Source organism: Panthera uncia, assembly GCF_023721935.1.
Source record: "Panthera uncia isolate 11264 chromosome E2 unlocalized genomic scaffold, Puncia_PCG_1.0 HiC_scaffold_19, whole genome shotgun sequence".
NCBI lineage: Eukaryota > Metazoa > Chordata > Mammalia > Carnivora > Felidae > Panthera > Panthera uncia.
In genome coordinates this window covers 30,473,314-30,495,251 of record NW_026057588.1, presented here as the reverse complement: position 1 = coordinate 30,495,251, position 21,938 = coordinate 30,473,314, and the positions used below count along the sequence as shown (strand labels likewise).

Below are 21,938 nucleotides of genomic sequence, written 5' to 3'. Positions count from 1 at the left end.
CACACAGGATGTCAGCGAGGAGGCCACATGGCCATTTTAAGATGGATATGAATGGATATTATCCGAAGGAGCTCGGGTTTTAAGATCAGAGAGCCCTGGGCTGGACGTCTGGCTCCATCCCTTAATAATATATGATCCTTGGTCAAGCCAATTAACTCCTCTGAGCCTCAGTTCCACCATCTGTACAATAATGACAATAGAGTTGTTGGGATAGTAAGATTTAAAAAAAAATCATGCCACAAATGATGCAAGGAAGAGAAGGGACTAATGCATCTTACTCAATCCTCCCACCTCCTGGAAGGAAAAACCTATTGCTATCTTACCCCTATATATTTCTTCTATAGTTTCTAAACAATGGTTTTCAGCCAGTGTGGTGAGTGGAGGCAGGAAAGTGTTGCAATGGTACAAGGGCTTTGATCTCCAGTTGGCACCTTGGAATGTTCCAGAACATCTACTGCTACAGTATAAGCCCAAGATGGGGCGACTGGGTGGCTCCGTAGGTTAAGCACCCGACTTTGGCTCATGTCATGATATCATGGTTCACAAGTTTGAGCCCCAAGTCGGGCTCTGCACTGACAGCTCAGAGCCTGAGGCCTGCTTCAAATTCTGTGTCTCCCTCTCTCTCTCTGCCCCTACCCTGCTTGTGCACGCGCACTCTCTCTCTCTCTCTCTTAAAAAAAAAGAATAAGCCCAAGATGATTTGGGAGCCACACACTATTAGCTTCCCACCTCCACTGCAATAAAAATTTGGGGAGAACGAGAGAGAGATCAACCGACGGCTTCCCCTTAGCACCTGAATGCCACCATGACTGGCGGCCCATGTCACACAATGAATCGCAAATACCAGAGCCGGGCATGAAGGTCTCCGGATATTTAGAGACCAGGTCCCCTGGCTGGTGAAAGTGACTACGGGAGCCGGTGGGAGGGCAGCGTCCCGGACCGGGGTGTCATCCCAGCTCAAGTGCGTAAAGGAGGGCCCGTCCCACCTGGAAGGGCCCCAGCTCAGGCCCATATCTGGCTGATGCACCCTTAGCTGCTCAGCCCAGGGCTGTGTTGGGGGTGTTTCTAAGCTCTTTGACATGTCCTGTAGTCAGTTTTAAAGGGTCTTGTCGCCCTCGAAAGCTCGCTAAACAACAATCATCTCTCTCTTCCTCCTTGACTTCCTTTCTTTTTTTTTCTTTCTCCTGTTTCTTTTTTTTTTTCATCGCTGGATTTGTTTCAAGCGTGATCGGAAACCTGCTGTTGTGAGTTTGCGTGGAGGAGGTGAAGGCTTCCCACGTCCTGCTTGTTACTTGCAGAAAGGCAAACATCAAAAGGCCCCGCGCCCGCTCCCCCACGTGGCCCAGATCTTCCTGTATAATGTGCAGAGGAAACCGGGGCCTTTGTGCTTCCCTCGCTCAGATCATATCAATTCCGTTTTCCCCTTCGCTTAATTTGTAGCTGGAGTCGTCCTCGCAGGCCTGGCGCGGTGGGTGAGGAGGAAGGTCAGGACAGGAGAGGGAGCTGGCTGGATGCCGGCTGGTAAGGATGCCCACGGATTTGGAAGCGAGAGGGGAGGGAAGGGCTAACAAAAGGGGGGCCAACCTCTGGTCCAGGGGATTGGGAAGGGGCAGTAGCATTAACCCGGCTGCTCCTGGCCTCCCCGGGGCTCGGCCGCCTTTCCGTTTTGAATCCGTAAAACAAGGAGCTGGTAACTGATGTGTGTGAGACGCCTCTCCGGCCATTAGTGTGTGATTCTACATCCAGTTCTGTCTCTTAATATATGGCCTTGTCCTTGCCACTTCATCTCCAGGGCTCCGTTCCCTCATCTCTACAGAGCAGTTGCGGGGGGCGGGGGGGGGGGCTCGGGAAAAGAATACCCACAAAGAGGCAGAGCCGGTGCCTGCAGCCTAAGAGGGACCCAATAAATGCTGCTTCTGTACACGTCCCTTCGCCCCACCTCCCGTGGGCACATGGGGAGCGCCCAGGGGATTCGCGATTCCATATGCTTATTCCCGTAAACATCGTAGGCTCTGTGGGCTGTGTGTAGGGTCCTGTGGCATATTCCAACCCCCCCCCCCAACTATTTAACGATGTAAAAACCTTTCTCAGCTCGCAGGCTGTACGAAACCACCGTAGTGGGCTGGAGTTGGTCTGTGGGCCATGTTTGCCAAACCCTCTGCTCGCAAAATCAACAGGTCGGGTCCGACTCTCCCAGCTAGCTGTGTGGCCTCGAGCAAATCGTTTAACCTCTCTGATTATCATTTTCTTTAGCTACCAAGTGGGGCTTATAACTACCATTTCCAGAGTGGTGCTTTAGGGATTATACACACAGGTACAACATTTAGCAGAATATCTGGGATACGGTTAGTTATTATTAATGTTGTCACGAATCGGCAGCTGAGAACTTGGGGCCTGCCTGGATGAGAGCTCAGGTGGGGACAGGGCTTCATTTTTCTTGCCACGGGGTCGAGGGAAAAGGAGTCTTTGGGCACAGGGTCCAGGGCATCTCTGAACCAAAGATTCATTCATTCATTCATTCATCCATTCACTCGCAAACATTTATTGAGAATCTACAGCATACCAGGCATTGTAATCAGAATTGAGCATACAGCAGAGTACAATATAGACCAAATCCTTGCTCACAAGAAGTTCGTATTCTCATGGGGGGAAATAGATGCTACACATCTAAATAAATGTCAGAAAGTGATAAGGACTCTCAGGAAAAAAAAAAAAATAAAGCAGAGTAGAGAGGGTTAGGAAATGCTACAAGGGGATGATGATTTTTTTTTTTTTTTGTATGGAGATCAGAGAAGGCCTCCCTGGGAAGGTGTTATATGAGTAGAGACCTGAATGAAGAGAGGGAATCAGCCATGTGGATATTGGAGAACGAATTTGGGGCACAAGGAGCGGCAGGTGCAAAGGCCCTGAGGCTGGACTATGTTTGGCCTGTTGCAGGGACACTGAGGAAGCCAGAACACCAGCAGCACCAGTGAGGCCAGAGCTAAGTGTTCCAGAAGGAGGTGGCAGAACGGATGTCAGCGAAGGAGGGAGGTTGGGTAAAGGCTTCAGGCCATGCCCGGCCTGACAGACTGTTGCGAGGTCTTTCATGTACAAGGATGCTGGGGACACAGGCAGATTCCTTGCTCATTCCCGTTGAAGATATCTCTTTTTTCACCCAACCCATATCCATGTAGCACCCACACTATGCCATAGTCGCGTACCATCGTCTGTGCTCTCAAGGAACTCAAAGTCAAGTTGGGGATAGACAGCCATTAATTCAATAAAGACAGAAAAATCAAGAGCACTGCCCTGTAGGGTGATGGAGTAAGAGGCTTTGAGGGAAACTGAGACTGGCAACCAAGGACGTCTACCCCAAGGAAGGAGCCATGGAGGGGAGGCAGCGTGGTCCCTCCAGAAACTCAGAGAAGGCCAGTGCGGCTGGCAGGTGGAGAGCGATAGGGGGCGTGGGAGGTGCAGTAGATGCCGGCTGGGTGTCCCACACCTTGTGGGCTGCGTAGGGATCCTCCTTTCTCCTGAGAGCAAGGAAGCCTCCGAAGTGGGCAAAACAAAGACGTGGCCAAATATGCAACTGGACAGGATCACTTTGGCTGTGCCCGTGGTTGGGGAAAGCAGACAGGATTTGGGGTCTCCCGTTAAGAGGTCATTACAGTTAGCAAGCTGCAAATTTAGCAGAGAGAGGTGGATGGCCCCTGGCAATGTTTTGCAGGTGGTAGAAGATTAGCCGTGAGGAGTAGAGAGAAGAGGCATCGAGACACCCCTGAGGTTTGGGATCTGTGCCCTCAGAGGGAGGGTGGGCAGGGTGCCAGCTGGAGGACAGAAGCCTTGACCCTTGCTGCTGCCATGCTCTGCCAGAACAGGCTCCTTGAAGGTAAGGACCAAAGTTAGCTCCCTCCCCAGCACCTGGTTCCTGACGTGATTATGACAGGTGCTAGGTCAGGGTGGCCCTGAGATCCTTTCAAGCCTCCAGGAGTTAGGAAAGAGCCTGAAAACACCCTGACCTGGCCAAAGTGCAGTGACATCGAGATTTAGTTTGGAAGTGAAGAGAATAGGGCTGGAAAAAAATCTGTGGGGTTTCGACCATCAACTGGGACAGTGGCTCCTGATTTTATCTGTCAGTTTCTCAAGGTGACTTTGGACTGCCTCAGCTCCCTCCCACCCTGGGTCCTTTCCCTCAGCTTCTCTCCTCCTCCATCGTCTCCACTCCCTCTCGAGCCTATTTCCATAGGCCACCCTGGAGGGGACGCGCCAAGCTCCTTCCTACCTCGAGGCCTCTGCACACACCGCCACTTTATCATGAGTGCCTCTCCCGTCCAGCCACCGCACCTCCCTGAGCCCTCCTCATGCCTCCGTGCCACCTGTCACCTGCTCAGGTGCCTAATCCTGGATCCCCTTCTCTAAGTTCTTCATTCCTGGAGCATCCTGTACTTTTCCTGGGTGGCCTTGCTCACAGCTGTCATTAGTTATTGTCCTTGTCCTTTCATACCCCTCTGGGTAGTTTGTGATCCTTGGTGCCTAGGGCTATGCTGGCCAGTTGCTGAATGAATGAATGAATGAATGCATGAATAGGCAGGCAAGGCTTACGCACTCTTAGGTTTGGATGAGCCAATGACAAACTCATATTATCCAAGTGTTTTGGAAAGAAGAGATTTTGCTCCCCATCTCCGAGGCATAGCTGCATTTTATGAGACGAAGTAAACCTGGGGCTAAAGGGATGCACCTCTTGGGGAAAATATTTTAAAAATATTCAATGCCTGCGGTTTTCATCCAAGCCCTCTATACATAACGTTGTCCACAGCCATTGTATCACGCTTGCTCCAGTGAAGGGTGAGTGCCACCTTGGGAAGGAATGTGATAGGAGGCAGGAGAAGTCCCTGCGGACGAGAGGGGGAAGGCCCTCCGGGCGAGCCATGAGAGGAGAATGAAGTGCATGGGCAGGAAGGGAGGCAAGCCACTGGAGTTCCGACCGCCGTCCCCAGCGGGGCCACGTTCTCCACGTGAGCCACCCCTCCAATGTGCGGGTGGCATGGATCGCTGGGAGGCCCTGGTCCCGTGGGCGGGAGTCCACCCCGGCGACCGCTGGTGCCAGCAAGTACTCAGAGGACACAGTGCGGATGTGACGTCCCCTCCCTCCAGTGCCATAAGCGTGAGGATCAGAAGGGACGATGTCAACTGAGAGGAGACGCTCCAGCCTGAGGAAACAGAGCCATCTTTAATTAGGAAGCTCACCCTATCCACTCCTGAACCAGGAATGACAGGAGGCTTCGGGGAGACGATAAGACCAAGCATCTGAAAGAAAACAGCAGCATTTTCTTTGGACAGTTAAGTGGTATTCTGACTCGCCCTCCTTCCGCACCCTCGTATGCTCGCCCCTTAGGACCGGACCCGCTTGATATTACACGGTATGATGTCTGCCCGTTGTGCCATCCCAGCAGCCACCCTACGGTCCCCAGCATGCCTCCTCCTCCAGGTTGCCCTCCTCTTCCATATCCTCTGTAACAAAGATGCCCAGCACTGAATGACTATGGTGGTCCAGTAGCAAACAGGAAGTGGGGGTCTTGGGGCTGAGGCTCAGCTTCCCAGCCTCCCAGACTCTTTTACTTGATGCACAGGAGACAGTGGTGACCAAGGGGGGGGTGTGTGTGGCAGCGTCCCTCCCTGCTTCCTTATACGCAGGACGGGTTTTCTCTGCCTCACCCTGTCCACACGCAGACGCCGGGTCCTCATTTTCATTCAGCTGGGGCCCCACAGATCCAGTACCCTTGGGCTCCTTAACCGAGCACACTTAACCCTTATCCTCTCGAGTGGCCCCTCTCGCCCACGAATCCCATGATAACTGAGCAGGTCTTCCGTTCCTGGCTCATCCTCCAGCCCACTCCAATTACCCTCTGCTCCTTCTAGGAGTTAAATATTCCCGTCGTGGCTTGACCCCCTTTGAAAATGCCTGATGGTCGTATCATAAAACAATGGCGAGGCAGTTTAATGGAACCTTCTTTTTTTAAGTGCGTACTGACATCCGATGCCGAATAATAATGCTTGGCACTCACGCAGGACTTTTCATCTTCAAAGCACTTGGCTGCCATTAAAGGCCGCATTTGCTGAAAATAGACTCGCTTTCCTGTGTCACACCGGATCGCATCAGATTGAATTTGGAGGGGACAGGGAGCAGGCGACTCCCTAGGAGCGCCGAGTGGTGCTTGCAAACAGCCTGAGAATAAGCACCAGGGAGCTGAAGGTAATTATCATTTCCTTTCTCATTCCTCACAATTGTGTCCCAGTCCTGCCTTCTCATTTCTATTTGTGGGCAGCACAGGTTAGGTTATGCTGCGGTAACAAGCAATCCCCTGACCTCAGAGGCTTAAGCTGTCAGAAGTTGATTTCTTTAAAAAAAAAAAATTTTTTTTAATGTTTATTTATTTTTGAGAGAGACAGAGACAGAATGCGAGTGGGGTAGGGGCAGAGAGAGAGGGAGACACAGAATCCGAAGCAGGCTCCAGGCTCTGAGCTGTCAGCTCAGAGCCTGACGCGGGGCTCGAACCCACGAGCCGTGAGATCATGACCCGAGGTCGGTCGCTCAACAGACTGAGCCACCCAGGCGCCCCAGAAGTTGATTTCTGAGTCATCCTACAGATCCAGTGGGTCACCTGGGGCTCTGCTCCATATCTCCTCTGCAAAAGGGACCCAGAATATAGAAGTGGCCACCACTTGAAATGGTGACGAATGCCACTTAAAAAGGAAAGAGAGAGGGTGGGCAATCACACACACTCACGGGCTGTTAAAGCTTCCGCCCGGAATTGCCACATGTCACTTCTGCTTACAAGACACGGACAAACAAGTCACATTGTCACATCTGCCATAAGCCTGAGACCTATCACAGCCTCCTAAATATCTCTCTTGAACCTGCTCGCTTGTCGTCCTCTACATTTCTACTATTCCCACCACGGCCAGCTTCTCTCCTTGCCTAGACTTCTGCAGAAGCCCCCAACCGATGTCCCTAATTTCACCTGTGCTTCTGTCCCCTGATCAGCTCTCCAGGCTCCAGAGTGAGCTTTTCAGTATGCAAATCTTGTTCCACTACCCTCACCTCAAGGTAAACCGTCGCATTCCCTTTGCCTTGCTCTTCATCACGGCGGAGCCCTGACATGCCCACCAACCGCATCTCGGGCCTCGCTTCTCATTCCTGCCCTTCCTTCTGACTCCTTGAACCACAGGTTCTTTGCCCTTGATGCCGTCTCCAGGTGGAAAGCTCCTGACCCCAACTCCGTTCCCCCAGGTAGCTCCCAGCCAGGCACGCCTTCTCCGGAGAAGTCTCTCTGATGCTTGGCGAGTCCGCCACGAGCCTCTCTTATATACGGCTCCCTGCAGCCAGAACTGTATTTCTGTGGAGGACTCATGGATTCGAAGCTCCACAAGGGCACGGACCTTGTTCTGTTTCTGCTCGGCTGTATATTCTCAGCCTAATGGTATAGCGCCTGGTGCTCCATAAATATTGATTGAATGAATACATGAATGAACGAGTGAAGGAACTTCAGTCTCTGCCATTTCTATCTGCCCAAATATCCACCTTATTTTAGCGTTCAGGTCAAAGGCAAAGCCCTTCGAGTGTACTTTCCTTGTGATCCTTATCACGTTTCCTTATTCCACCGTCGTCGTGAACTTGTCTTTCCTTCCCCCATGGAGCCTGGTACCTTCAGAGCCTTGCCTGGTTTGACACCTAGCACATGGTTGTTACATGGACCTAACGTAGCTAAACTCACCCTTTCCGGTTCCGATGCAGAATGAAGTCTGCGTGGCATGCCTGTCGTACGTCACGGGGTGCGGCTCTGCCCGGCTCCCTGACTTCATGCTCGACTCTTCCTCTTCGCCCCGTTCATCCTTCTCCGGCCACAGCAACCTTCTGGCTCTTCCTCAAGCAAACTGCAGGCCCTTTGCACTTGCTGTTTGCTCTTTCCAGAACACTCTATCCTCAGGTCTTTGTATGATTGTCTCCCTCACTTAATTCGGGTAACTGCTTAAATGTCACCTCTCCAGAAAGCTCTTCCCAATAAAATAATGGCTTACCCTAATTTCTCTCTCCCGAAAAATTGTTCTCTGCTTTTTAAAAGGTTTGTTAGAGCTTTCAGTACAGCATGCTGCATATTTATGTGTTTATTTTCTGACCCTTCACTGGGATGTATGTTCCACGAGGGTAGGAATCCTCTGTCTTGCTTGTCACGGTATCTTCAGTCTCCTCAGCTTCTCGAATGGTGCCTGGCACTCAGGGGATCAAGGAACACCTGTGAATGAATGATTTTTATGATGTTGGTTCATTGGCTAGTTTTGTCACCTGGGGAGACAATGAAGAGACTTAACCTGATTGTTTGATGTTTTAGTTGTACGGGAACAGGTATTTTCTAGTCGTTCTCGTAAGAATAGGAGGCATTGTCTTCCAAATTTCAATCTGTTTTTCTTTCCATTCCTGCCTGTCTTCCTGATTCTGGCTCTCACTTTCTCAACCAATCAAAGTCACATACGTATATACACATACATCTACTCCGAACAACTTTATTAGATCATTAGCTGAGCTGATGGAAAGTTGACGCTCTTTGATTTTGTTCTTCATGTGTTGTAGATTTCAAATAAATTAAGTTAGTCCCAAGAAAACAAAGTATGAATTTTGCAATTTTCTGAGAATTATTGGAACCAGGTCTTCAACACGAGATACGAGTCTATAAATATTCTCAATGCTTAAAGCGGTAATTACATTTCGGTGCTGATTCGCACGTAAATGTTTTCGCCTTTCCACCACATGCATGTTGGAGTGTACATATTTTTCTTTTTTCTTTTTTTCTTCTTTTCTTTCTTTTTTTTTTTTTTATAAGAAAAGCACATAAAATACAAATCTTTCTACTTCAAAGTGGCAGCAGAGGAGTTAGAGTTCTAAATATTCTCTGATTTGGAATGGTGTTCCACTAGCATGAAACCAACGTTTCATCAAAGTGGCTTGCTTCAATCAGGGTTGTACCGGTGAGATATAAATTATAAATCATATCTTCTGTTTTACATGAGAAATGGGAGCTCTGAGGTGGATCGTGCTCAAACAGATGGACTCGAGGTGGTTTCATGTCTTCTGCTGCTTATGTTTTGCTTCTAATGTCATTTTCAAAGATTCCGTCATTAACTTCAGAGGCACTCAGGCAAGGTTCTTTCAACAACTAAATATGGGTTTTGGCAAGGGTTCCAGCAGCCAAACAAGGCAGGGTGGCCCGGGGTAGCACAAACGGGCCAGAGGGGTGGGCACGGGGAAGGGGACTGAGCAAGGGACAGAGAAGGGACATGCCCCCACTGCCTTCCCAGTGCCGCTCCCTTAGAGAGGGAGCGTCAGGAAGGAGTATCGGACGGACTCTCGGGTCCAGTTTCGTCTGCGACTCATTGTTAGCTGTGGGCTTCAGCTTCCTGGCTATTCAGTTTCTAGAATACAAGGAGCTTGGACCAGATGCCGCTGTACGGATTGCTCAGCCGTGGTTCCGCTGTACGATTTGTTAATCGTTGAAATTCTGTTCAGTAAGAAGTTTCTGAGAGCTACGGTAACAAATAGCAATGGGCCGTGTGGCTTTAGCTCACCGTGCTGGAGGCTAGAAGTCCAAAGTCAAGGTGCTCGCCCTGAAGGATTTAGGAGGGAGTCCTTGCCTGCTTCATCTGACTTCTGGTGGTCCCAGATGTTCCCTGGCTCATGGCTGCATCAGGCCAATCTCTGCCCGTGTCTCTACATGGGTTTCCTTTCTGTGTGTGTTTCTCTGTGTCCTCTCCTCTCCTTATCAGGACAGCAGCCATGGGATTCGGGGTGCATCCTTAGCCTGTTTCCAAATAAGACAACATTTCTGAGGTTGTGGGTGGACACGAACGGGGGGCAGGGGAGATACTATCCGGCACATAACACCCCTGAATGCCTCTGCTATCCTGGCTTTCTTGTCTCCTCCCTTGGACTCCATGAAGTTCCCCTGAACCCAGCAAATGATGTGTTCATTCATGGCACAGCAGGAGACCTAGGGACCCTGCTCCCGGGCTCTGGGCAGGACTGGAGGATCCCAAGGGCTCTGGCTGCTCCAGCATGCTGAGCCAGTCAAGCAGCAAGGACAGCATAACGAGAGAGCAGGGATGAGTCCGGTGAGGACCAAAGAGACGTCAGATGTAGACAGAGGGAAGAGGATGGATGAGGGGGGGGTGGATATCCTGGAAAGACTGGGCCCCAGTGTCATGGTGTGTACGTGTGTGTACATGAGCGTGTGTGCACGTGTAGCCAGTGGGGGCGTGTGCTGAGAGCAGCCTCTGCTTGGCCAAACTGGATGCCTTTGCTATGTGTCTGGGCAAAGAGTGCTTTCCTGCACCTAAACATTTGCCCATGCTGTTTCTCTGCCTGGAATGTTCTTCTACTTTCTAAAGCTATATTCTTTATCCTTCAAGGCTCTCTGGGATTTTGCTCATGCCTGTTGTGCCAAGACTGTATTCCCCATCCTTCCTCTGTTCTGCACTGCAAGAGAGGGAGAGCGGGAGACACAGAGAGAGAGAGAGAGAGAGAGAGAGGGAGAGAGAGAGAGTCAGAGAGCCAGAGACCTGCAGGCTACACCTCCCCAGGCCCTGAATCAGCTGGCCTCCAGCTGGATTCAACCAGCGGGAAGGACTGCAGAGGCCTGGAGGGGGTGGAGGGTAGGCAGAAGCCTTCATATTTCTCCCTTTCTTCCCCTGCTGCTGCTGGAACTTCACAATCCCATATTTGGCTTCTTACTTCTATCATTGGTAACCAATTCCCTCCAATAAATTCCTTCTGTTTTAAGTACTCAGGCTATTTGACTGAAATACCATTCCTGTAGCACCAAAACACGCTGCATAGCCATTTCTTTATTTATCTCTCTGCCTCCCCAACGGGAGGGTGAGCTGGTAGAGGGTAGGACCCGTGTGATGTTATTTTTCGAAACTTCCTCCGTCAGAGCCTTCCTCTCCCACCCAACCTTGTCCTGTTTTTTGGTGCATAGGGAGGTCACAGTAAATGTCTGTTGATTGAATGAATAAGCGATAGAAAAAAACAAGCTTTCCAGGAGCTTGTCATTGGCAAGCCAGACATCGTCTTCCATTTCCTTGACACAACTTACAAGAGTCTGTTCTTTGCCTACAGAGCACTTATCATAATGTAGGATCGTGTAGCTATTTGACGTGTATTTGATTGTCTGTCTCTTCATCTTCCAGGAACAAAGCTTGGAGGAATTTTGTTTAGCTCACTGCATCGTCCCAGCACGGTGCCTAGCAGAGAGCAAGTGCTCTGTGAACTCTTTGTTAAATGAACGACGGGTGGCCCGGGGAGGCCTTCCAAATTTCTAATTGCTTTGAACTTAAAAGAGAAAACTTAGTTCCACCTACTTTGGAATACAAGGGAAAATGTGTTAGAAAATAAAACTGAAAGACAAAGAAAGTGTTGGCATTACCAAATAATATTTCCTTTTGCTCTCACAGACTACTAGAGGCCCGATCCACTTTGATGTTAAAGATACCTGTTAAACGAGGAAGGATAAAGATTATGTTTCCTGGGGCACCTGGGTGGCTCGGTCGGTAAAGCGACCGCCTCTTGATTTCAGCTCAGGTCTCGATCTCGAGGTTTACGAGTTCAAGCCCCATGTCGAGCTCTGCACTGACTGTGTGGAGCCTGCTTGGGATTCTCTCTCTCTCTCTCTCTCTCTCTCTCTCTCTCTCCCTCTCCCTCTGCCCCTCCCCGACTCATGCTCTCTCTCTCCCTCTCAAAATAAATACACTTTAAAAGAAGACTGCTTCCAAGCTTCAGAAACATAGACCAGGTTTCTCTGCTCCATCCTTCCACAGCTCCCTGGATGGCTCTCTGCCAGAGCCAGTGCTGATCAGACTCCAGTGTTTTGTGGATTTACACACCTGGATCTCTCACTAGCTGTAACCTCCCAGAGGACAGGAGCTGTGTTGGGGTGGTCATTGGTGCTGACCACAAACATTCCAATTCTTTCCTCCTCCCGGCACATAGTAGGATTGCATTCCCTGGGTCCCCTTGAAGTCAGGCAGGGGCAATCACATCCTCATAGAAGTGATGTATGTCAGCTCCAGGAGGAAGCTTAAAGAGCACGTAGCATGATTTACTAGGCCCCTTTCCCACTGCGGGGGAAATGCCAAAGCACCTGCCCCGCCAGGGTCTCAGTGACTCGGAGGAGCAGCGCCCCCTGCTGGCCGGTGACGGCCACGCAGCACGAATGAGCGGTCAAGTCACTCTTGGAAGTTTCTGAAACTGTGAGCTTGCTGGTTTTCGCAGCAAGATGGAGCCTCTCCAGACTGGTAGTCAAATTTCATTCACTTTTTTAGCTCCCGGATCCAGTATGGAACCTGACTTCTATCCTGTGGGCTCTTAGGAATTATTTGCCGAATTCACAAATGAACAAAGACACTCAGCCTGACTCAGCGTGCAGACTTTGTGGGTAGAGTTTCTAGAGTCACAGGAGACAAACCCTCTCATTTCTAGGCAAGGAAACCAATTCGGGTGCAGACCCACGACTTCCTCAAAGTCATTTGGTGAATCGGAGTCAAAATCAAGACTAGCATCCAGTTCTCCGGGTCTGCAAAATTCCAGGAGGGGCCTTTGCCCAAATCACACGGGCTTTTTAAAAACCTGGTTTCGAACCGACTAGCAAAAAGCTCTTCATGTTGATTGTGGGTGGGTTTTTTTGTTTGTTTGTTTTGCTTTGTTTTGTTTTGCTTCAAATCAAAACCAATGAAATACGAGAGTCAGAAACACCAGGCTGAAAGGCGCCTTCTCGAGACCCCTCAAGACTCTGCTTGGTCTGACATGCGGACATAACGCAGACCTGAGCTCTGGGCCCACATGCCGAGTGGACGTCTTGTAGCCCTGCATGACAGTTGCACACAATCAATATGGTGGGTGTTTGTGCAAGCACCTCTGAACGCCAGAAGTCCGGGAAGCAGGTGGCTCATTTTGCAGTGGGGGAGGAGGCAAGCAAGCCCTACCAGGTATCTGTTACTCGGAGACAGATGAAAGAGGTCTCAGCAGGCCCTTTTCAAAGCTGAAAACAGTCTGCCCAGGCCGCTCCGGTGGATGGCCAGCCAGCTGGGCGACAGGAATTTCTTCCACTGCGGTTGACCAGACCAGGAAAACTTCTCTGGGCTGCTTGTTGTTAATAGGTTGTTAATGATTGATGCGGGGGCCTTTTAAGTCGCCAAATGAAAGGCAGAAACAGGGCCTGGCTTGGGAGCTGATGACTACACCAGCACTTGCTCCGTGCGAAGGCGGAATTTTAAAACATTTATGTCGGCTGAGCTTGCGCTGGGCTGCACAACAGCTCGTTGAAGGAATGAAGCGATCTTGTCTTGTGTCCGCCTTCCTTTGTTCTTTCACTCAGACATTAAAAATACAGCAGGCTAAAAGGAGAAAATAAATTTCAAAGATCCCGCTGGATGGCAGGCTCAAAGAGGAGGCGAGATGTGGAGTGAGTTTGCTAAACAGATGAAGCAAGTAGGTAGGAGATGAGGGGTGGATTCTTTGGACACAGAGACTTAACTCTCTCTTGGGCTCCTCGCAGCCTCCTTGGGGGATTTCTTGTACATGAGCTGGGTGCACCTGCTGCCCCGACCCAGTGGTTTTTACAGAGGATCTAGAATAGTCTAGTGAAATAGCCGTTCTCTGTGCTCTCGGCTCAGCTGAGCTGAGAGTTGCCCAAAGTAGTGCGGCTCGTGTGCTTAAAAACAATAACCTTGCCCGTTGATGTATAACACACATACAGAAGAGCATTTTCCGTAACTCATAAACGCGCATCTTTCTGTGTGTTGTATATGCGTTCACCAATGGAACACACCCAAGTCAGCCCCCACTTGTGTCAGTGAGCAGAACGCTAGTTTGGACACATCGTCCCCAAAGGACCAGATGATTTCTTTGGAACCCTTCCCATGGCCGATCGGATTCTCTCCTGGATAACTGCTAACGAGTGGGGTGACCGTACAACTTACGCCAACTGGGACCCCTCTGGGAATGAAAACGTGCAACGGGCATAAGTGGGAATCGTCCCAGGAAACCAGGATGGACGTCCTCCCTGCCGATAATGACGGGAAACACGCATGAAGCACGGTGCTCTTGATTCCCTGTTTGCCACTGCCTCACCCCCTTCACCCTGTGCCCTTCTCTCCCTGCCCTGTGCTCCGGAGAGTGGACTTCTGTGCACCACGTCTCTGTGTTTCATTGCCCTCTGGCTTCTGCCAGTGGGAAGTCTAGCAGGAGACTGGAGGGCGGGAGGAGAGGGACGTCAAAGTATTTCTTTCCTGCTACCTCCTTACACTGCCGAGGCATCTCTGGGAGTGCCTTGCCCCTTCTAGCGCTCAGCTCCCGCCAGGCTGTTCTCCCTCCAAACCCCAGCCCTCTCTGGCCTCTGGTTCCTCTTCAGCACTGGGGGATGGAATCCATTTTTCTCAATCGCTAGTCTCCAGGGGCCTCCACATCCCTCCTTGGTTCCCACAGCCTCACCCACACCTCTGTGTGTGAGTCGCTCCTGCATTGCAGCCTTTTCATTAGAACCCTCTGGTTGAGGGGCGCCTGGGTGGCTCAGTCGGTCTAGCGTCCGACTTCGGCTCAGGTCATGATCTCGCGGTCCGTGAGTTCGAGCCCCGCGTCGGGCTCTGTGCTGACAGCTCGGAGCCTGGAGCCTGTTTCGGATTCTGCGACTCCCTCTTTCTCTCTCCTCCCCCACTCATGCTCTGTCTCTCTCTTCTCAAAAACAAATTCAACCCTCTGGCTGAATTCCTTCCTGCCAGGACCCTGACTGCTACAATTGCTTGTGAGGAGCTGGCATTTTGTGCCCGTCGTCTCGCGGAGTCCCGACCGCGGTCCGGGAGGTAGTGACTGCTGTCATCTGAGATGACACACCGAAGACAGAGAAGTCAAATCGTTAGCCGAGACGCACAGGTAGAGATCGGGTCTCACGCGCACGGCGGGAGTCTGGAGACCCGTGTGCTCCTGCCGCAGTGATACCGGTGACTCAGACCGATGGCTCGGGGGGTCTCGGACCACATCCAGGAGGAGCCAGGTGGCTCCAGCTGTTCAGCGCAAACCCTGCAGGTCAGAGAAGAGGCTCAGATGCGTGTAAGACTCAGGCTGGCTTTCTGCAGGTGAAGCACCAACCGAGCCCGTTTTTCTCTTTTTGAGCCGTTGCTTTAATACCGAGGACCAGTAAGTTGCCCAGAACGGCAGCATCAGAATAGCTTGTTAAAAACGCCAAACCCGGGGCCTCACCCCACACCTACTGAATCAGATTACCTGCAGTGTTCCACCAGCAATCGATTTGAACAGGCCCCCCAGGGGACGCTGATGCCCTGGCCCTTGGGCTCCTGCGGCTTTTGCCTGGCACTGTCTGGCTCTTCAGAGTACCTCGGGACCTCCCAAATTCTTTCTTCGTCTAATGGGATTGAGAACAGGTGAGAAGATGACATGAAAAGCCCAGGTCCCCAGTCTCCCTGCTTCCCCTGGGGGCCCCTCTCTATTTGCACAGCTGTTAAAATCCGCGAAGCAGTTGTTCATGAATATTTCAGGGCCTCTGACAAATCCTGAGCCTGATTAGCAAGGCACAGAGGCAGGAACCCAGAACCGCCTGACCTTACAGCCTGTTGCTAAGAGAAGCGGTTATTTATTCGTTGAATCCTAAGTGGGACCCCCCGAATCTGGAAGGAGAAGGCCTTAGTAAACATGGAACCCATGTCTGATGGGGGCAGTGGTTCTGACCGAACTTTGCCATGCTGAGAAGTTTCTACGTGAAAAGTGAGGGGGGTAGTCCCAATACTGTGGTTTAAGTGGGGTGCTCTCACTTGGTGATAAGTAACAGAAGCTAGGGGCGCCTGGGTGGCTCAGTCGGTTAAGCATCCGACTTTGGCTCAGGTCATGATCTCACGTTTTGTGGGTTCAAGCCCCGCGTCGGGCTCTGTGCTGACAGCTCAGAGCCTGGAGCCTGCTTCGGATTCTGTGTCTCCTCCTCTCTCTGCCCCTCCCATGCTCATGCTCTCTCTCTCTCTCTCTCTCTGTCTCAGAAATAAATAAACATTAAAAAAATAAGTAACAGAAACTAACTACATCAAGGGAGAAATAAAAGAAGTTTTACTAGAAGGTGTGTCAGTCAGCGTTCAATCCAAGAAACAGAACCAGGAGAAGGTAGATAGTAAGAGTTTTATTGCCAGGAATCGGCTTACAGCGGGCTGGCTAGGCCAGTCCTACCTCCGTAGGGTAGGATGTTGGGAAGATAGGCTGGAACACTGAGGCATGGATTGTAGCTGCTATCCACGGGCAGGATTTCTCCTCTTCCGGAAAGCCTCCATACCGTTCATAAGGGCTTTCACCTGGTTGGATCAGGCCCACCCACATGATCTGGAATCAACTTACTTCCTTAAAGTCAACTGATCAGCGACTTTAATCACATCTACAGAATACTTCACTGTAACCTCTAGAGTTGATTAAATAACTGGGGACTATAGCTTAGCCACGTTGACACATATAGCTGAGCATCACGGAAGGGCATGGAGTAGCTCCAAGAATAAAGGAAAAGCCACGCTGAAAGGACCAGGGACTGTTCTGGAAGTCCTAGTGGTGAGAACACCTGGGACGCTTCTGCCGGGAGCCATACTAGGGACAACAGTTCCCACCAGTGTTGACCTCCTGTCGTTGCTGCTCGAAGTGACGATTCCTGAGTTTCTATGATGCCTTCACACACACACGCGCGCACACACCTCTCTCACAGTGAGAACACGGGTCCCAACGATATTGATACATTACTCAATACGCACATACTAGTTAGTTTCAGAACTACTGCAAGGTACCCCCACAGACAGAAAACACTCGAAACAAAGTGAAAGATTTCTTCACTCTTTCTCACTTCCTAGACTATGTCCTCCTAGATGTGGACATTCAGAATATATTCAAAAGTTGCCAGAATTACTTTCTGTGTGGGTATGTGGTTACGGTATCGCTATGATACACAGTTCAGGGCACCCATTTCTGTCTGAGTTCAAAGTTAGGATTTGCTTTCTAGACCCTTTTACATTTATTTTGTTCTTTTAAAATAGTCACAAGCTTCAAGGGTCGGAGTCTTTTTATGAAGAGGACATGTAAAGGGAAGTTTCCCTGCCACCCCCCACCTCCCTTCCTCCTTTCCCAGCCCACGCCCATAGGAAACCACCTTCACTCATTTCTGGTTTATCTTTCCCGAGTTTCTTTTTAGAAAAATACGCAAATACTGTATATGTTCCTATTTTCTCCTGGTTTTTACACAAAGGCATATTATACATATTTAAACATCTTTAAAAACTGTGGGTAAAAAAGTACATTACATAAAGTTACCATTTAACCATTTTAAGTTCACAGGTCGATCCTGTCAGGCGTGTTCGCTCTGTGGTGCGACAGAGCCCTGGAACCTTCCTTCCTGCCAAACTAAAACTCTATCCCTGTTAAACAGTAACTCCACTCCTCACTTCCTTTAGCCCCCAGCAAACACGATCCTTGCTGTTTCTATGAATTCAACTACTTTAGGAAGTGGAATCACACAGCATTTCTGATTTATGCCTGGCTTACCTCACTTAGCATAATCTCCTCGATGTTCCATATCCATCCGTTTGTACCTGCATTTGTGACTTTTAATATTTTCTGGAAGTCACTCCATGTTCGGTTTTGTGACTGCATAATACTCTGTGTATGGATTTGCAATATTTTTTTTTTCAGCCAGTCTTCTGTGAATGGGCATTTAGGCGGTTTTCGATATTTGACTCTAACAAAAAAAATGTCACAGTGAATAACGTCTTCCGCATGCGATTTATATTTGCCGAAGTGTATTTTCTGGGTACATTCTGGGATGTGGGGTGGCTGTGGCAGAGGGTGGAGGCACCCTTGGTTTTGCTGGATGTTGCCAAGTCCCCTCCGAAGGAGGCTTGCCTTACAGCATTTCCTCCAACAATCCGTGAGACTCCCCGTTTCCCTGCAGCGTCTCCAACAAAGTGTGTTGATACGTTTTTGGATTTTTGCCCATGCGTTGGGCGAGAGACAGTATCTCAGGTCAGGTTCTAATTGGCATTTCTATTATGACAAGGTCGAGTGAGCATCTTTTCACGTGTGCAAAGACCATTTGTACGCCTTCCGTTGTGAGTCACGACATAGATTTGCCCGGTTTTGGATTTTCCTCTTCTCCCTCAACTTTTAGAGCGGAGACGGCACTCTTGACGACCGTACTTGCTACAAATAGATAATAATGTAAAGAAGGGAAACATGTATTGTTGTTATTTCTTTTTTTTCTGTCCAGCATTCAGGTGTGCCCTCCTGAAAGCACCACGATCTCCTTTTTAGGGGAATGTCCCACTGCGTGGAGGCGGAATGGGCCGCGTCTGCCTTCCCACACCCTGGCCACGAGGGCGGCGGACGTAAGCAGCCAGGCCCGGCTCCCTGGACTCTGACACTTGGGCAAGTGCCTGCAATTCCAGGGGGTCATTTGTCACAAGTGGCAATGGTGGGGAGCTCTTCCATCAACGCTGCTATAATTTGCAGCCCAGCCCTCCTGAGATTGCTGCATTCCTGTTGGTTCCCGGCCCCCTATTCCTGGCTCTGGCCGAGTCTTCCCCAACCTTCCAGGTAACCACCTGCTTCTGCCCACGCTCTCCAGAGTCAGTTTCTGTTGCTTACTCTCAATAATCCAGAATCATTCTTTCTTTTGACGATAATTATTGAACTCCTACGAATGTATTATGTTAGGCATGAGCAGTACGGCTGTGAACAAAACAGAAAACGTCCTGCCTTCTTGGAGCTTACATTCTGATGGGGGAGACAGGCAACGAAGGAGAGAAATACGAAAGACAGACGGAACACGAGGAGGTGGTAAGTGTGTCGGAGAAAAACGAAGCAGGGCAAAGGGACCGGAAATGGGGGTGGGTTGTCAGCAATTTTTTTTTAATGTTTATTTATTTTTGAGAGAGACAGAGTGCAAGCAGGGGAGGGGCAGAGAGAGAAGGAGACACAGAATCCGAAGCAGGCTCCAGGCTCCCAGCTGTCAGCACAGAGCCCCACGCGGGGCTCGAACTCACGGGCTGCGAGACCGTGACCTGAGCCGACGTCGGACGCTTAACGGACTGAGCCACCCAGGCGCCCCAGGTTGGCAGCAATTTGAACTGAGGTCGTTGGGGAGGTTGCAGAAGTTGGCAGCTGACTGAACACTTGTCGGAGCTGAGAATACAAACCACCCAAAACGACTGGGAAGAAAATCTTCCAGGCATAAGAGACAAAAGATGCATTGGCACCGAGGCAAATGAGCATGATATGTTTGAGGACACCGTGCCTAGAGATGGGTGAGCGTGGGGGAGACCAGGAGGTGAGGTCCCGGAAGAGGGGTGGTGGGCGGGGCCAGTGGTGCAGGGTCATTTACATCATTGTAAAGACTTGGGATTTTGCTGGGAGGAAGACGTGAGGCAGGGAGGGTCCTGAGCAGAGGAGTGGCAAGATCAGACGTCTCTAACGGGATTCCTCTGGCTCCTAAGCGTGGAATAGACTATACGAAGCAAGACGGGGAGGGGTTGGGGGGGGGTGGAGAAACAAGGTAGGTAGGCAGGGATACCAGTGAGAAGACAGGAACTATGCACTTTAGAGCAGGGTGGTCATAGAAGGTGGACACCATGAAAAAGCGATTTAAGTGTCTCCCCGTACTGACATTATCTCATATGCTCTCTGTGTTATGTGTGTCCACTTGGGGAATTGCCATATTACAAAATGTAGATTTACATTTCCCACCACGGACCAGAAGTCTTACTGACTTGGAAGGAGAAGAGAGCCCCATGGGTGGTTGGCCTTCAGGGTCTCAACTGTCATAGTAACAGGCAGAGCGGAACTATTATTAAAATGGTACAGAGGAAGAAACGGAGTCTTTGGGCTCTAGTGGGGGAATCAGACCAAAAAAAAAAAAAAAAGAAAGAAAGAAAGGAACTAAATTAAAAACTGGTCAGCTTTCCTAAAGCCACGAGAAAGGATAAAATGAGGCTGGGCCAGGAATTGGGAGAGAGAGAAAACCTGAGGTTTGTATTGGAAAGAAAGAGAAGGAGTCAGCCAAGAAAGGAATGGAGAGAAGAGGGGGGTCCTAGCAGGCGGTGGGAACAGCGTGTACAAAGGCCCTGGGGCAGGAATGTGTGGCTATGCCAGAGAAACCAAAGGAATGGGGCTTGGATTTTTACTCTAAGGGACAACCTCTGTTCATCTCCAATTTCACATGCACATACATGTGCTGCATTAGCTGTAGTTCAGCTGTTTTGTTTTTGGGGGGTAGAACGTGGAGCCATTTCTTAATCGCTCTATATTTAGCTTTGTTTAAAAATCTATAATTTAAAACCCACCGAGGGCTGGGCTGGTAATTCAGCTTCCATGGTCCATTTCCTCTCTGGCCTTGGCTGCTGTGCCAGCCCACCAAGGTGACAGCATGTGCCAGTCACGTTGGAAGTGTTTGTGAGCAGAACATCTGCTCCCCCAGAGCTGGCCTGGCTCTACTTGCCAAACCCCAGAGCTAATCCCAGGGCCCCTTGTTTCAGTTTCCTACAAAGGGGGAGCGCCAAACGGGGACAGCGGAACGGCTGGGGCTTAGTGGAGGGAGGTGGCGAACAGCATCACGGGCCCTGGGTCATTTCAAGTCTAGGCTGTGCTATTTAGCAATCACATCACTTCCTCTCTCAGGGCCTCAGTGTGCTCACCTGTCAAATGGACTGGATGGAATAAGAGGCTCTTACTGACTGGAAGCATTCTTATTTACTGTTAGTGGGAGTGTCGTTTGGCGTTCCTTTCTCGTAGGGTCATTTGACAATAGCACAATTTTTTTAAAAATTTTTTAATGTTTATTTCTTTGGGCGGGAGGAGGGGCAGAGAGAGGGGGAGACACAGAATCCGAAGCGGGCTCCAGGCTCCGAGCTGTCAGCACAGAGCCCGATGCGGGGCTCGAACTCACAGACCGTGAGATCATGACCTGAGCCGAAGTCGGACGCTCAACCAACTGAGCCATCCAGTTGCCCCGACAATACCAGTTTTAAAGGCACCTCCTGTGATGCAGGAGTCCTAGCTCTAAGGGGCTCTGTGGGAGGCCGGGTGGCTCAGTCGGTTAAGCATCTGACTCTTGGTCTTGGGCTCAGGTCCTGATCTCACAGTCCGTGGGATCGAGCCCCGCGTCGAGCTCTGCGCTGACAGTGCGGAGCCTGCTTGGGATTCTCTCTCTCCCTCTCTCTCCCCGGCTCGCCCTCTATCGCTCTCTCTCGAAATAAATAAATACACATTAAAAAAAAAATAAGAGTCTTTCTTCCAGATGTGTTCACACTCGTACGGTTAAGGAGGCACGAAGACGTTCACATTAGCACTATTTGTGATAACATAGATTAGAAGCAACCTAAATGTCCACCAGTAGGCAACTGGTTATATAAATTATGGTGCATCCTACAAAGGAGTAGTGTGCAGCCTTTGAAAAGAAGAAGACAAATCTATATGCAGACAAGGTACGATGCCTAAAATAAAGCTGCATAAAACGGCAAATGCCGTGTACGTTTGCATTTTTTTTTAATTTTTTTTAACGTTTATTTATTTTTGAGACAGAGAGAGACAGAGCATGAACGGGGGAGGGTCAGAGAGAGAGGGAGACACAATCTGAATCGGGCTCCAGGCTCTGAGCTGTCAGCACAGAGCCCGACGCGGGGCTCGAACTCACGGGCTGCGAGATCGTGACCTGAGCCGAAGTCGGACGCTCAACCGACTGAGCCACCCAGGCGCCCTGATGTTTGCGTTTTTAAAAAAGGTGATGACGTCATATGCTTGCATCCGTGTGTGGCATCTTTAGACACAAGAAATCTAGTAACAGTGGTTGTCCTGGGAACAAGGACAACAAGATGGGGTGGAA

The 21,938-nt window shown here is 50.2% G+C and overlaps 1 protein-coding gene across 1 annotated transcript in view; it reads right to left on the bottom strand.

Moving 5' to 3' along the window:
- The window catches only part of LPCAT2 (lysophosphatidylcholine acyltransferase 2), an 86,191-nt gene extending 79,032 nt beyond the window's left edge, over positions 1-7,159 (bottom strand). Inside the window, exon 1 of the mRNA XM_049621213.1 lies at positions 7,085-7,159. Coding sequence (XP_049477170.1) covers positions 7,085-7,159 — 75 coding nt within the window. The remainder of the gene's footprint in view (positions 1-7,084) is intronic.
- Positions 7,160-21,938: the final 14,779 nt, after the last annotated feature.